At 36.1% G+C, this 15,700-nt stretch overlaps 1 protein-coding gene across 2 annotated transcripts in view; it reads right to left on the minus strand.

Moving 5' to 3' along the window:
- Positions 1-15,700, minus strand: part of DZIP1 (DAZ interacting zinc finger protein 1) — a 39,518-nt gene that overhangs the window by 19,608 nt on the left and 4,210 nt on the right. For both annotated transcript variants that reach the window (XM_050332502.1, XM_050332503.1), the window contains exons 5-12: positions 12,235-12,319; positions 10,954-11,078; positions 8,090-8,251; positions 7,298-7,435; positions 6,176-6,238; positions 4,827-4,967; positions 3,179-3,227; positions 1,920-1,979 (exon numbers count right to left, since the gene is read on the minus strand). In XM_050332502.1, the coding sequence (XP_050188459.1) occupies positions 1,920-1,979; positions 3,179-3,227; positions 4,827-4,967; positions 6,176-6,238; positions 7,298-7,435; positions 8,090-8,251; positions 10,954-11,078; positions 12,235-12,319 (823 nt within the window). The remainder of the gene's footprint in view (positions 1-1,919; positions 1,980-3,178; positions 3,228-4,826; positions 4,968-6,175; positions 6,239-7,297; positions 7,436-8,089; positions 8,252-10,953; positions 11,079-12,234; positions 12,320-15,700) is intronic.

Consider the following 15,700-nt stretch of genomic DNA (forward strand, 5'->3'; position numbering starts at 1 on the left):
TCTTGTGATTTCCAAGATGATCTGTGCTAAAGAAATTTGTCTATAGAAGTTGTCAGGAAGTGGTTTCATTTTCATGACAGCATGAAATTGAGCTATCCTAATTCAGTATGTAAGTCAATCTCAGTTTGTTGAGGTTCCCTGGTTTTGGGAAAGACACTGTAACTTCTGCTAACCTTTACATCCAGAAATTAGGTAAGGCAAGTTTAAAGAAAATCCAGAAGGAGAGAAAGGGGACAGAGAGAGAGACCTGCAGAGATAAATAAAATAATAATCAGCAAAGGAATCTGAAAGGAACACCTTCTTTGAGGTTTCATAATAAACTGATGGCGAGTCTTTTGCATATCAATGGCAGGAACAGCATTTTCTATCTTGAGAAGTTTCACAAGACGTCACAAACTTCATATTTGGAGCAGCAAGAAATCATGAAAGATTTGAATGAGATGATTTAAATTGTCAGAGTACAGAAAACATTAATGTTCACGGGACTGTTTTCGTCTTCAGTACAAGTGAAAGTAAATGCACTAAGAAAGTAATGCTTGATAAACTTGGTGGGTTAAGTCCTGAGCAGCAATTATCTTCATAAAACTTGTTTCTTAAATTCAGGGCAATAGCTAAGCTACATCCTGTGAGATCTCTTAGCGAGAATCAGCACTACTGTGTTGGTGCAATGAGGCTGGTTTGAATGAAAAAGAATTAGCTTGTTTAAAATGCTTTAACTAATTCTCTATACTTAATATATCGTTACTTTTCTCCACACAACATTTCATCCATATAGTTTAACTTAAAATGCTTCAAGCAATGAACTACTAACCTTGCATAGCTTAAAAAGGAATCTCTGTATTACTCAAATAATGTTACCATATAATTATTAGCAATAATATAATCTATTTTCCTTTGCTTAGTAAATCTTGTCACAAGTATTTTGAAATCAGCACTACATCAGTTTTTCATTCCTCATCAAGTTATTGAAAGCTTGATGTATAATGCCCCTTCTCCCCATATGCCTTTTCAGAACTTTTTGTATTTGTCGAAAAAGAAAAATTCTCTACATTTTTCATAGACAAATTTCATTTAGTCTCCCCTTGACATCAGTTTTAAAACTAAGAGAACTAATAAGAAAAACCTGTTATTTAATTATAATTCAAATTAATAAACTGTTTTTAAACGTTTTATTTGCTCAAGATTCTTCATTACTTTTCTACTTAAAATGAAAATAAATAATGAATTGATTGCAGAATATTGGTATGCTAACAGTACTCTCCATTACTTTGCACACTGATTAAAAAAAGAAAACTGTTTTCACAAAGTACAAAACACTGTAAATGTAAATCCTTTCTCCCCCTTCTAAATGATACTGCAATGTCACAACTATAACAAGCATGACAAAATACATAAATAATGACCTACATGTAAGCACAGATTTACTCTGGAAGAACTAGGACAGGATAACTGTCTGGTTTGATTATTTCTTTTGTATTTTTACTCCTTGCCATTTGAAGTTACATGGAAAATACAGTATTTCAAGACTTCTAAGAAAGAATTTCCACATTTTCCCTATACAAATTCCAGTAGATGCATATACCTATCCAGTATACGCAAATATCAGATAAGCATATTTTCCATAAGAAAACATATTTTTTTTCATCAGGAAGTTTCATCTACCTTAATGTGCTTCAATATTATACACATGCTAGGAAATATTCTCAAATTATTTTAATTTGGTTTTCATTTATTCTTTTCAACAATGCATCCTTTTAATTACTTCATAGGAATTCTCAACGCTGACACACTGCAAAGCAATTAAATTTTTTTTTTTTTCAGTATAACTACTGTTAGAGATATGATTTGACAAGCAACACATCTGAGAAGAGTGTGTTAGATTCGAAAGTACTGGATCTGGACCTATCAAAAAAACTTACCGTGCATGGTAACTGGTAGACTTGGTTTAGGTTCTTCAAGACGCTCTACAGTAGTGTTCACTAAAATAGCATAATAGTAAAAAATAATGGATTTCTATTACAGCAAACAGTAACAGACAAATGCAGATTCTTAAATGTAGCAATATTCAATCACATTTATAAATTAGATAATTTTTGGCTTTAATGGTGAAAAAAAAACCCACCAAAAATTTGCAAGTAAAAAACTAGTCCTTCACAACATTTAAGTACATCTCTATATATGCTTAAAATTCTTAACACTTCTAGAATCAGGAGAAGATACTAATAACCAAATCATCACTGAACTAGAACGTGATCCGCTCTTTGTCACATCATATACTGTCTTTGCATCACAGGGAAGAAGTCTTGGCCCAAAGCTACTTAGTCAAGACCAGCCTGACTGAGGCTTGTATAGAGTGTAGCCTTGTAGTGAATTATAACTTCAATCCCACATTCCTCAGATCAGCTTAGGGCCTAGTAGCAAATTCCCTTGTGTGCCATGGATTTATACTCATCTTTGGTGTGGCTGAATACGACCAGGTCCAGATGAAAAGCCACACGGCCATACTATTACTGTGCTCTCCTCAAACTAAACCTACTCACTGCTGTTTGACTCAGTTCAAGCCAATGCCTTGCTAATATAGCAAAGCAATCCCAAACTGGGATTAGAATTAATTCAGATGTCATTATCTATTGTAATAAACTTATTTCAAGTCACTGCAACTGCAGCATCAACTATACGGGTGTTTGTGGTACAGAACAACATCCTAAAACACTATTATCAGGTTTAGCTATTTGGAATGGACTTCAGATGTTAAACCATTGCACAGACAAAAATGTGTTCTTAACATTCTTGGAAAATCTGTGTCTTAACCGACAAGTTATCCAGTTTTTTCTAGTCTTTCAGTATTTTCCCATTTCTGAGTTCTGCAGTCTAAGGACAGTCACGCATGAAAAAAACCCATTAAAATTACACTTCATAATGCAAAGCCGAAAGTCCTTTCATAATAAAAATAAAGTTGCTCTACTTTACGTTTCTTCACTACTCAAGTGATCAACTTTGTACATTAGAAGACCTTACAGCTAGAAAACATGACCTTTGTAAGTCATAGCATGGAAACAGGTAGGTACCCTGTAAAACAGAGTTGATGCCTTTATTTTTTAATGAATTGTGACATTTGTTACAGCCAAGTTGCAGAAATCAGAAACAAACTTTGTTTTTTCTTACAGTTTGTACTTACCATCATATGTTTTAACGCTTGGACCTGACCTTGTGGACAATTCTTTTATCTAAAAGAGAAAACACAGATACATGAATAGCTACAAATGTCAAGGAACAACACCTAGAATGAACATGTAGCATAAAATACCTAGTCTGAGTACTATTCCGTAATGGAAATTATTGGTTATGATCCGAGGAGAAAAATACTACTTCTGTGGAACTCTATTCTACTGTCCAATATATATTTCACTCATGCTTGATGAATGGAGTGTTTAATTACACATTGATTTTAAACGCATGGACAGTTCTCCTTTCTGCTCTACAGTTCTGTCCAAGACAAGCACTGAACTGAGAGAGCAGGGGTAACATGTAATTCAATCTAAAGAATACAGGAAATTGATGAATCCTGTATCATTAAAACAATGTTCTGCACTCCAATTCCCCAAACAGAAGCAAAACCCAAACCATACACAGACACAGTCAATGTCAGCTAAAGCCGGCACAAGATATTGGACCCTGGTCCTCTTCTATTTATCAGTTTGATTACTGACAGTAGTGCCTCAATTCATTGCCCATTCAGTTTGTATCCTACAAAAGTGTTAGCTAATTCTCAAGCCCTTCCAGTTTCCAGGAATTAAAATGTAGGTCTTCACAGCTGTACTTCACAAACACTGAACTTGGACCCCTCTCAACCCATTATACATTTGTGGTCATATTGTTATCTTTTAAAAGGTCACTTTACTTCAAGAAATTCGTCCAGGATTAAGTCTTCTGTTGCTCCAGCTATCAAATTTATTAAGGTGGAGATGTAAAAGCTATTATTTGTTTTTCATCCCTTAAATATTTACATATAGGTTTAACATTAAACTTAAGAAAAAGGTGTAAAATCAGATGTTGATCTGTAAAGAATGCACCATCTAACAGAGCAATAGGTTGTAAGGGTCACATAATCATGCCAAAGTCTAAACTCCAGGCCATCCAGATCTTCATCCACCAATCACCCCAAAAAATCTATAGTTATGTTTCAACAAGAGCTTATTTGAAGAAAAAATAATTCATTTCCAAATATAAAATCATAGACTATCTCAGGCTGGATGGGACCCATAAGGAACAAGTCCAGTTCCCTGCTCCTTGCAGGACTACCTAAAACTTAGACAATATGCCTAATAGCATCATATAAATGCTCCTTGAACTCTGATAGGCTTAGTGCTGTGATCACTTCCTTGGGGAGCCTGTTCCACTGACCAATGACCCTACTGGTGAAGAACCTTTTCCTAAGGGCCAATCTGAACTTCCCCTGACACAGCTTCATTCCATTTCCTCATATCCTATCACCAGTCACCAGAAAGAATAGCACTTCCCTCTCCACTGCTCCCTTTGAGGAAACTGTACTGTGATGAGGTCACCTCTCTGCCTTCTCTATTTGGTTTATTAAATGTGTTTTAGCTCCTGGTTTACATTCCTGTGTCCCTTTTCCAGATCTCTTCTTATTTATCAACAATCCATTTCCAAAATTTATCAACATAATTTCCAAAACACTACAGCAGAATATTACTAACTGAATATTAAATATGCAACCAGAGATAAATATCAAAGACCAAACCATAGTAAAATGTTTCTCTGTATCCTGTGCTCTCTGAAACATAAGAGTGCTTTACAAAACAGACCTCCTTCTTCTGAGTAATAACCAGATCATTCTGCTGCTGAAGCCTCTGCTCTAATTCTTCTATCTTCCTCTTGTAAAAGGTGTTATTTTTATTCAGGTCTTCTCTTGCTGATGTTTTAAGCGTCTCAATCTGTGACAGTAGCTAGAAAGCAATCAGAAGAAAAGAAACTTCCTCTTAATATTACAGAAAATATTTTAATGCTATAAAGTTTAAACAAGCGTCATGCTCAGATATTTTTAACTTTTTTTTTCATCAAAAACTTAATGTCTCCTGTGATTTCACTGGGACTTGCATGTATTACAGAAGAGTTGTCTGGATCACTTTTTATTTACACAAGGAAGACTACCTGAATCTCAATACAAAGAAAGGGACATACAAACATATAACTGAGATTGCTTCAAAATAAGATTGCAGGAAAAAGTATACAATTCTATAAAAATGTTTTAGTTGTAAATAGTGTCAAATAGTGATATTTTAAGGAGCTGTGATGTGAATTGGCATAATAAACCTAATATATTAACTCTGAATGTGAAAGAACAGAATCAGTATTTAGGTGCACCATCCCAAAAGTAATACTTACATTACTCCTCCCTTATTCTATTCGTGCATTGTATGTGGGTGTATCATTAACTACATCCTTTTTGGGGAATGTTCCATGGTTCCTCCCCACTGTTTTCTTGCCAGAGGAGGAGAAGCAGTGGCCAGACCACTATGATCTGTTCAGTTCTTACATGGTCACGTAGATGAAAGGAAAATGAAAGGAAAAGAAGCAAGAGAAACAAAGCAGCAAAGAGATTAAAAAGAAATGCCGAGTATAAAAAAAAAATAAATCTGAGGAATAAAGCTTTGTATAGTCAAATATATAAACTGAAGCAAAATAAAATGCCATGGTGTTTTTTCCTGGAAAAGCTGAACAGATTCTGTGTTAGAAAGCTCCAACAGAAAAAGCAGTAGAGAAGTGACAGAAACGAGAAAAAAAAAGACTGAGACATATGCCATAGGTCCATGGTAGCAGCAGGTACAGGGTAGATGAAAGCTACGCGTTGGCAAGTCATATGTCAACTATCCAGCTTAACACTGAAACACTGTATAATACAGCTGCAAGCTCTTCAAAAGAGAGAGACAGTTTCAGGTTTCTGTCAGATTCTGAAATGATAAACTCCATTTCAACCCTGGCCTTAACTGAAGGATCAAGATCCTACCATAACAGAAACACAGAGATAATAAATACACTTTTATGAACTCTTGATATCTAACAGATGCACTGTAGTATATTGAGAACTACTGTAAGGGTAAGAAAAAAAGAAAAATATCTCCTTTTAGTGTAAGTGGTTTGCTGTGCCTCTTACCAGGGATTTTTCTGTCTCATAGTCACGATGAAGGGCTTGCATCCTAGATGTCCACTTTCTTTCCTGCACAGAGGAAATCAATATTAATTCCTATTAAGAACACATTAACATTCTGTTTGATATATGCAGCTTTATTTCTTGCTAATAACACACTACTAATTAGTTCAATATATGCAGCTCTTTTTCTAAATAAAGCATATATACAAAAAAGATTATTACTGATGATATGAAATTTGAGTAGTCTAGTATTTAAGGCCTAGTACAGTCATCAGCAGGTTTTACACATCTGAGTGTGGTTTTCTTACCAAGCACTCTCAAAAATATGTATTTTCTGATTGATTCTTATATGCAGTCACTGTGAGTGAAAAATATACAAGCATTTTGATACAACTCTGTGTATTAAGAATATTAAGAGTTAAGTGTATTAACACTAAGAGGGGGACTTCCCAAATAAGGTCATTTCAAGCACTCATTAACAACATATTTTGTGTAACAATGGCAAAAAATCAATATTGACATATGAGTTTTAGAGTGAAACAAATCTTCTTTGAGGAAATTAAAAAAAAAAAACACAAAGTAAAACTGAGTTTTCCACATCTTTGAGCAGAACTGATTAAACGTACAGATGCTACCAGCAGTATACAAAGACCTTCACATCCCAAAACCCATGAAATATGAAATACATGTGTCAAAAAACCCAAAAATCCCCTAGGCTGACAAATCCTGTTAGAAAGTTTCTTAACTTTTTTTTCAATTTGGGAAATGGAATATTCCTTTTTTTTCAGTAAGTGGCCTCACAGATCAGCAGACATAAATTCTTTATTAAAGCCTTCTGGAACTGAAGCACAGTCATACTTGGCAAAGCTAGATATAGTTTATCATAAAGAATAAAAGAATATCAATAAATAAATAGCAATTACCTTATTTATAAAGGATAAGGAAAACAAATCCTTGATTGACATTACAGTATTAAACAGTATTAAATGTTTAAAATCAGCTATTTTTGGCATTGAGAAGAATGAAAATTTTACTTATGGATTTCAAATCCTACTCAACAGATGTACAAAAATAGAAAGAACACAAGTAGTCTGTCAAAAGCAACACATTAAGTTACAATGTTACCTGTTCTTCCAGAAGTTTAACCACTTTGTGATGATCCTGGGAACTCTGAGGTTTCTCCTCTGCAAAATCATGGCTGTCTTTCAGTGTTCCTAAATTGGATTTTTGTTGCATGTTGGACTTTTGTAACTCTAACAGTTGCTAAAATGAGGGCAGAAGAATACAAAATTTACGTTAAACACAACTATGCAGAGATTGCATCAGATACTCTTCCCATCTCTCATGAGTTTGGCATTTACCAAATTTCATGTAATTATTAATATCTACATCTCAGATAAATATGACTTGTAAAGCTACAAAATATAAGCTGCTCTGGTAATGCCGTGTGTATTTGTTTTCTGACCCACCTATAGTTTTATGATTCTCCTTACAGTGAGCATTTCCTAAGCATGTATTGAAAACAAATCCTACTGCTGTGACTATAATGCAGAAGTTAGTCTCCTCTATGCCAGTTATAAGAACATTAACATAAAGATACTTAACAGATAGCAATCATAACAGTATCTACTAATATATAAACAGGCATTCAGAGGTTGAGGAGTAAGGAAAAACTGTCTTAGTTGCTGAAGGCATCACTTATTTGTCAAAACTAAGCTATTAAAAAAAAAAACCTGAAATTATGTTAATAAAGTATCAGTATACAAAGATACAACTATGGCTATCATTAAACCATTATTTTAGAGTTTTGTACAAGAGCTTCACCACGACCACATCACATTTCAAATTTGTGAAGTTCACTGCCATCTACTGTAAGGGATTCATGCCTTAAAATGTCAGAAAATTGAAATCGCTTACATTTTCTAAGGTTGAATTTTTTGAATATAACTCCTTAAGCTCTTTCATAAACATCTCTTTAATTTTTTCTATTTCATGAGCCAATCTCTCTCGTTCCTCCTCTTTCCATTTCTGAAATGATTGTAGAATTTCTTCTTCTTTGGATTTTTGCTGTTCACATTCCTGAAATTTTAAAAAACCCACATTATTTGTAATTTTTTCTTATATGCAACATGAATTCAAGCACCCAAACTACGTGTAGAAAGCAGTCACTTTCAATGGGCAATACCGTGACATCAAAAAACATAAAAAACCATCAGTTTCTGAAGAATTCTAGGGTTGCAAACTATGAATTTTTCTAGCAAAACAAGTATGCTTCAAGGAAGTTTTGGTAGTTTGTTATTTTCCACTGAATAAAACACAAACAACCTTACTTGGTCATATCAAAGATGCACCTAGTTCAGCATCTTCTTTCTCACAGAGGCCTTAAGTGCATAGGTAGGGAAGGTTAATACTGGGGCAAGCAAACACGCACATTCTCCTTCATAGTCTCCGAGCTGCCAATGTTTTTCAGCTCAGAGGACTAATTCAGCCTGATACAGTTTTATAAACTTCAATAACTTAGTAACCTCCAAACCATTTCTCCTCATAAACTTTTGCAGTCCTCCCCTTATGGCCGTATCAGCTTTTGACAACTGCAACATCTTTTGCCAATAAGCTCCACAAGCTGCATGAAGGGACAAGTACTTTTCATGTTATTGTTTGAATCTGGCTCCTGCTAGGTTCATTTGATTAAGTCCTGAACTGGAAAACAGAGTGAATGATGGACTGTTAGTCACTCTTTGTAACTCATGACACACAGGTATCAGTATCTCACCCTCCATCTTCATCAAGCTGTTGTCTCTTTTTCAGACTGACAACTCTCAGCATGCTCAGTCATTCTAATTACTGAATGATCTTCCTTGTAGCCTATCTCCACAACTTTTACAGTTCTATCCTATCCTTTTTTGAGATGAAGGGACTGGACTCACACACTCTATTTAGGCTGTGGCTTGCACAGTGATTTTCCAGAATAATTGGTAATATTTGATTTTCTTTGCTGGCTGCTACTAACTGCTGGGCTAACATTTCCCTAGAACTGTATATCACAACCTTAATATTCTGTCCTTCAGTAAGAGCTCTCAGCTGAGAACCCATCATTTTGTAGATGAAGTTAGAATTGTTTTTTTCCCATGCACATTGACCCCACTTTATCTGTTAAATTACTTCAACATTCCATTACCTAGTGATGTATTTTTATATAGTTCTCAACTTGTTTAAAGGCCTGCATTTCACTGCCCAGGATATACCTAGTTTTTAGGAAACACCTACATCTCTCCACCACAGCATTCACTCTCAATTTGTTCTCCAACTATAACATGCAATCACTGAATGGGACCTTCTGTATCCTTTCACCTCAAAGGAGTAGAGGGAATCAAGAATAAGAAGCATGGCAATTTTTATACAAATTCCCCTCCAGTACTAGTTGTCCTAAAAAAACCCACATAAGAAAGATGTTCTGCTCTTTCAATCAAAAGACAGCAACATGACACCTGAATTGACAGTGGATGTCAGTCATGGCAGCCAAACTGTAACCAGTCACACCTCACATTTCTATCTTCCCTGACACCCTAGAAAAACAGAAGTTTTGAAAGCTTCTTGTTGTGTAACACTGCAGACTGTAGCTTCAGGACATTTCAGGTAGTCCTCTTGCAGTTAGAAGTCTCAACTAAGACAACTAACTTCAAAACAGGCCCCTAAGGCACCAAAAAATCTACAATGCACTGTTATGAATACTCCAATACTCTCATAAACAAAACAATGCTTCAGGGGCAGTAGAAATATGGTATGGATGTACTTTGCAAAAGTTAGGCACAGAATGAATTAATAGAATACTTTGCCCGTGTCCACATAGGGCCAAGGCAAAGATCAGCATTTAACACAATCATGAAATGTATCTTGTCTCTTACAAGAATTTGCTTCTCAAACTGGAGCCCAAAGCCCCTTTCTCAAAAAAATTTCACTGCTATTTCTAAAGCAAATTATCTGATTGTGTTTACTTAAACAGAAATGAAAACTGTGAGATGATCTGAAATTATAAAGCTTTAAAAGAATCTTTAAGTTACCTGTTTATTTTTTTCTCTTTAGGAGTCAGTAAGCATCCCCACAAGATTCAGTACCATCCGAAATAAAGTGTTGTATGTGATAACAAACAGATAATTATTGCTTTCAAATCATTTTGTTTTATTCACAATAGCAAGACTACTATAGCTAAGCAATAGCTAAGACTACTTTCAGCTTTGGCTTTCTGGTCAGCCAAATCCTAAGGATTTTAAGATCAACATGCAAGTTCTAGATTGCCTTGTTTTTTCTGAGTCTCTCTTCCTTGAGCTGCTTTACATCTCTGTTGGACAGTAAAGTTCTTCACAGCAAAGAATAAATTCTACTCAGTTTATAAAGTCACATGTAAAATCACAGTAATTTCTAAGAAACACTTAATAATCACAAAATATCATCATGTCAAAACCAGCTTATATTTCACCATAGTAAGGTAATTTTATCTCCTTTAATTTTATCTGCTTCAGTAACAGGCCTCACATGTTATGAACTGACAAGTGCTAATGGAAGTACTGTTTAATGTATTAATTAAAAAAACAAAACAAAAGTAAGGAGAAAGTCAACGGTCAAAATTGTGGGAGGGAAGGGAGGGCAATGGTTCAATGCCCGAACACCATCACTGCTTGACAGGCAAGATACATTTTTGTTCCGGTCCAGTTACAAAATGAGTGAACATAGTCCAAAGTACTAATTCTTTTGAGACATTCACATACGTTAGTACACATTACCTTAGACAACCTGACAATGTCAGCCTGTTGTTCAGATTCTAACTGGGACTTGGTGAGCTTCAACTGCTCCTTCAGTTTTTCAATCTCATCCTGCAATTTTTCGGTGTTTGCTTTCCTCTTCTGTTCTGTTTTAAAGAAACACAGATTATAAAAAGCTTTGTTGCCATTTCTGGAACTGCGATACTTACTGCAAATATATTTCTAGTGTTTCAGTAATATCTTCATTAAGTGTAACTTTACTGGACCATTTTCCCTTCCACTAGCATCATTCTCCAAAGATGCTTTTAAATACTTATGTTCTCTGAACTGCTAACTCATCCTCAAATACTTGTACTACTGACATGTGAAATAGTTTATGAAATATTTACACGAAAAAGTATTCTATAATCTAATTTCAAAGAAATCTAAGCAACACAGACTCAATAAAAAGGATGTACAAAGGACAAAGTGAACCTCAGTTACTCAATTCTGCTAGGTTTAATTTATTCTAAATAACTTTTGTAAGGAGCCCACTTGGAATACAACTAATGATTTATGCAAAAAGAGCTGGAGGAGTATCACTGTAACAAAAAAATGTTAAAATAAGCAAAAATAACAATCTTCAATCTTGAAACATCTTATCAATTTACCGAGGATTTACTAGCCCATCATCTGGGAACCTGAGCCCAATGTGGAATATTATTTCAGAAATAACTGCATTGGATATTTCCCTCATAGAGTCATTTCAAGGCTAATCCTTTTATATGACAATTACTTCAACTGTTTCTGCAGCATTTTCCATGGCTGTTTCTATCAAGTGTAAGGTGCACAAGAGCTTCTTTCTTCTTCCAGTATAGTCACACTTCCTCAGGTGCTTTCTCAGACCCCTCTCACTGCTGCTGCTGTTTTCTTTGCCTGACAAGCTACAGTTCAGACCTCTCTAGGTTCTCCACACTTTTTCTCCTCCCAAATGCTTCCTATCTGATTTCTAATCACTGCCACCATTTTTAGTCCTTAGCAATAAATCAGAAGCGTGCAGCCTAAAGGAAGGAGAGAATTTAGAGATGAATGAAAGAAATTTTGAGAGCATTGTTTTCAAATTATTTTCCAGAGACCGAAACATGTTGCCCAGTACAATTTGTCTGTCAGTGTTGCTTGCATTCATACAAACTGTGAGCAGCCACCTAAAAATGAAAACTGAAAATTATTCTTCCAAGTTACAAAAAATCATGGACTGCACATCATCACTTATACTTTTCTGAACTACTTCTCTTATTTTTTTGGCAACATTAAAGTACATACCAATGTCAGACTCTCCTGGATGGCGCCTTTGAACGTGACTTTGTAAAAAGGAATAGGTCATAAAAGCCTTTTCACAAAACTGACACTAAAAAAAAAGAGTTAAAAACATATTAGTAAAATATAGTGGTTAGAATTTCTAACAGGTTATTACATTTTGTCCATATGTCAAAAGAAGGCAACTTTAATAAATTCCGTATCATAAGAACAAGGACTAAAATTCTCAGAGTGCCCAATTTCTGTAAAGTTATTAGTATATAAGTGCTATCTATAGTCTTGAAGTGATGGTCATGAGCAAGAATCTCATTGTGCTAGGCACTGTACAAACTCCGACCAAACGGACTCTCGCCAAGCAAGTTCAAATTCAGATATAAACCCTAGATAAGGATTCATATATGTAAGTAGAGAACTATGAGGAAAAAGTAAGACAACACTATTCAGCAAAATACACAGACACCAGCCAACTAGCAGCTCAGGTGTTCTTAAGATTCCTGTAATACAACAAAGTAGATCACCACCCAGCTGGAATAAACCCAATAAAGACGGATTTGAGTATACATAAACGAGTTGTAGAATGGCAATACTCAAAGGACCATAGATATGTAAAAAACTCAAGTCACTTAAATGAAGGGAAGGTAACAGCACACAATTTTGTAAGAAAAGGTATGTAGCTACATTACTGTGCTACCTAGCATCCTTCTGAAGCACAAAGCTGTTTCAATTACTCTTTCTATAATTAACATACTAGTTTTGAATTTAAATTTTAAGTCAAATTTAGATCCTACCCTTTTTAAAATATCTTTTTTGTTCACCTTCAAAGTGCTTTCCACTAATGTTCAGAATATTACAAATAGATGGGTAGTATAAGGACAGAAGATGCATCTATAAACTTTGCAACATAGTTGTTAAGACTATGAATGAGGGCCCCTTATCACTTTAGGTAAGGTTGTTCATTACCTCTTTCTCATACCTTTTTTCAAAGAAATATATTTTAACAAACCACAGATACTCAGGTGAGTCCTTTTCCTTATCAGCGTGATTTGACTGCAGAGACTAATTTAACAGGATCAAGATCTTGTCACCGTTACCAATGCTGGAAGGTGGATCCAGGGAAGTATATGCCTGTTACTCAGTGCCTGGCAAGGTTATGGCACAGATCATCCTGAGTACAACCACACAACACAAATGACCAAGGGATCAGTCCCACCCAGCAGGGGTTTAGGAAAGGCAGGCACTGCCTGACCAACCTGATCTCCTTTTATGACCAGGATGGCATCCAGTCACTAGTGGTGTTCCCCAGGGCTCAGTACTGGGGCCAGTCCTGTTTATTATCTTTACTATTCATTTGGATGAGGGGATCGAGTGCACTCTCAGTAAATTCATGGACACCACCAAGTTGGGCAAGAATGTTGGTCTGATGGAGGGTAAGATCCTGCAGAGGCATCTGGATAGGATGGATCAATGGGCTGAGGCCAACTGCATGAGGTTCAACAAGACCAAGTGCTGGGTCCTGCACTTGGCTCACAACAACCCCCACACAGCCCCATAGTCTGGGGGAAGAGTGGCTGGAAAACTGCTCAGCAGAGAATGACCTGGAAGTGCTGGTTGACAGCTGATTAACATGAGCCAGCAGTGTGCCCAGGTGACCAGGAGGGCCAACGGCATCCTGGCCTGTGTCAGGAACAGTGTGACCAGCAGGACCAGGGCAGCGATTATCCCCTTGTGCTTGGCACTGGTGAGGCCACACTTTGGATCCTGTGTTCAGTTCTGGGTCCCTCACTACAAGAAAGACATTGGGGTGCTGGAGTGAGTCTAGAGAAAGGCAACGGAACTGGTGAGGGGTCTGAGGGGTAAGTCCTATGAGAAGCAGCTGAGGGACCTGGTGTTGTTTAGCCTGGAGAAAAAGCTCAGGGGAGACCTTAACACTCTCTACAACTTCCTGAAAGGAGGTTGTAGCCAGGTGGGGGTCAGCCTCTTCTCCCAGGCAACTAGAGAAAGGACAAGAGAGAGGATTTATACTCAGGCTGTGCCAGGAGAGGTTCAGGTTGGACATTAGGAGGAATTTCTTCCTGAAAAGGGTTGTTAAATATTACAACGGACTTCCCAGGAAGATGGCAGAGCCACCATCCTTGGAGGTGTTCAAGAAATGAGTGGACATCACATTTTGTGCTGTGGTCTAGTTGACAAGTGTTGATCAGACAAAGACTGGACTTGAAGATCTCAGAGGTCTTTTCCATAATAAATGATTTTGTGATTCTGTGAAATTCCCAAATTTCATGTAATATTTAAAATGCTGCTACTGGTAGTCAGGTATCCTATAAAATACACTCTTTAGCAAACACTAAAGCCAGGAAGTGCTTTTAGACAAATTTTGTTGGACAAATGCAAACAAGTCCTAAAGTAGAACCAAAGTAGAGTGATATAGTATGGCAGCATTACTGCCAACCAAGAGGGAGCTTACAGTGTAAAAGATTGCACAAGATTTACGGAATGAAATTGACTGTGAAATAATGTTATCCATTCAAGCAAAAACTTATGTCAGTTTGACTTGCTGGTTGTGAAAGAAAGCTTTTACTGCAAGAGTCAGGATAAACACAGGGAATATTTAAGTTTTGAATTATGCAACACTTTTCTTGCAACTACTTTCTACAGCATTAGCCACAATGTGCAGTTTATGCCTAAGCTGTACATGAGAATATAAGATTTCTTAGCAAAGTATCAAAAAAGTGAAAAATGTTATTTTAAATTAAATTTGTATTACTCAGATGAAGGTATTGACCAATAAATCTTAAATTTATGACTTGTAAGTACCGGTACCATTTTATAGTAGCATTTCATGGTTAAACTTGCACTGGTGGTAGATTAAAGGCATTACATCTGAATCCCAAAGCAGGGTTACATTAGCTATAAAGTGCACCTCCACTAAAAAAGGAAAGTAACAATTTACAGGCTTATTTGCAAAACATCCAAGACTTTGAGGGGATGGAATCTGAACTACCCTCTTAGGAACACCAGTAAAATCCCCATTATCTGGCACTGCAGATCAGCCAAGATCAAGGCACAGATAAATATTACACAACTATTGTTTACTGATCACACCGCTACCCTGCATTTACAAACACTAGGAAGAGTTTATTTTAGGTCTGGCATTCGCACTCAGAATCCTGAAAACACTGTAGGAACTTCAAGTATTCAATCGCTCCCTGAACTCACTTTTCCTAAGTGAACCTAAATAACTTCTAGAGACAAGAAACTACTGTCAGAGAGGAAAGAAAGTGTGGGGGGAGCAGGGAAGAAGTTTACTTTATATGAAATAAATTACAAATGGGAAATAGGTTTCCATCTCTGCTTTACTGCAAATGTCACTGAACAGAAGATTAGTGATGAGACAAGGTCACTACCATGTTTTTCAGCTTCCACAGAGACACACTACAAATATTTCAGGAAAACTTGATTATATTTGGCAATT

This window comes from Myiozetetes cayanensis, unplaced genomic scaffold (genome assembly GCF_022539395.1).
Source record: "Myiozetetes cayanensis isolate MyiCay16 unplaced genomic scaffold, myiCay2020 scf5-8, whole genome shotgun sequence".
NCBI lineage: Eukaryota > Metazoa > Chordata > Aves > Passeriformes > Tyrannidae > Myiozetetes > Myiozetetes cayanensis.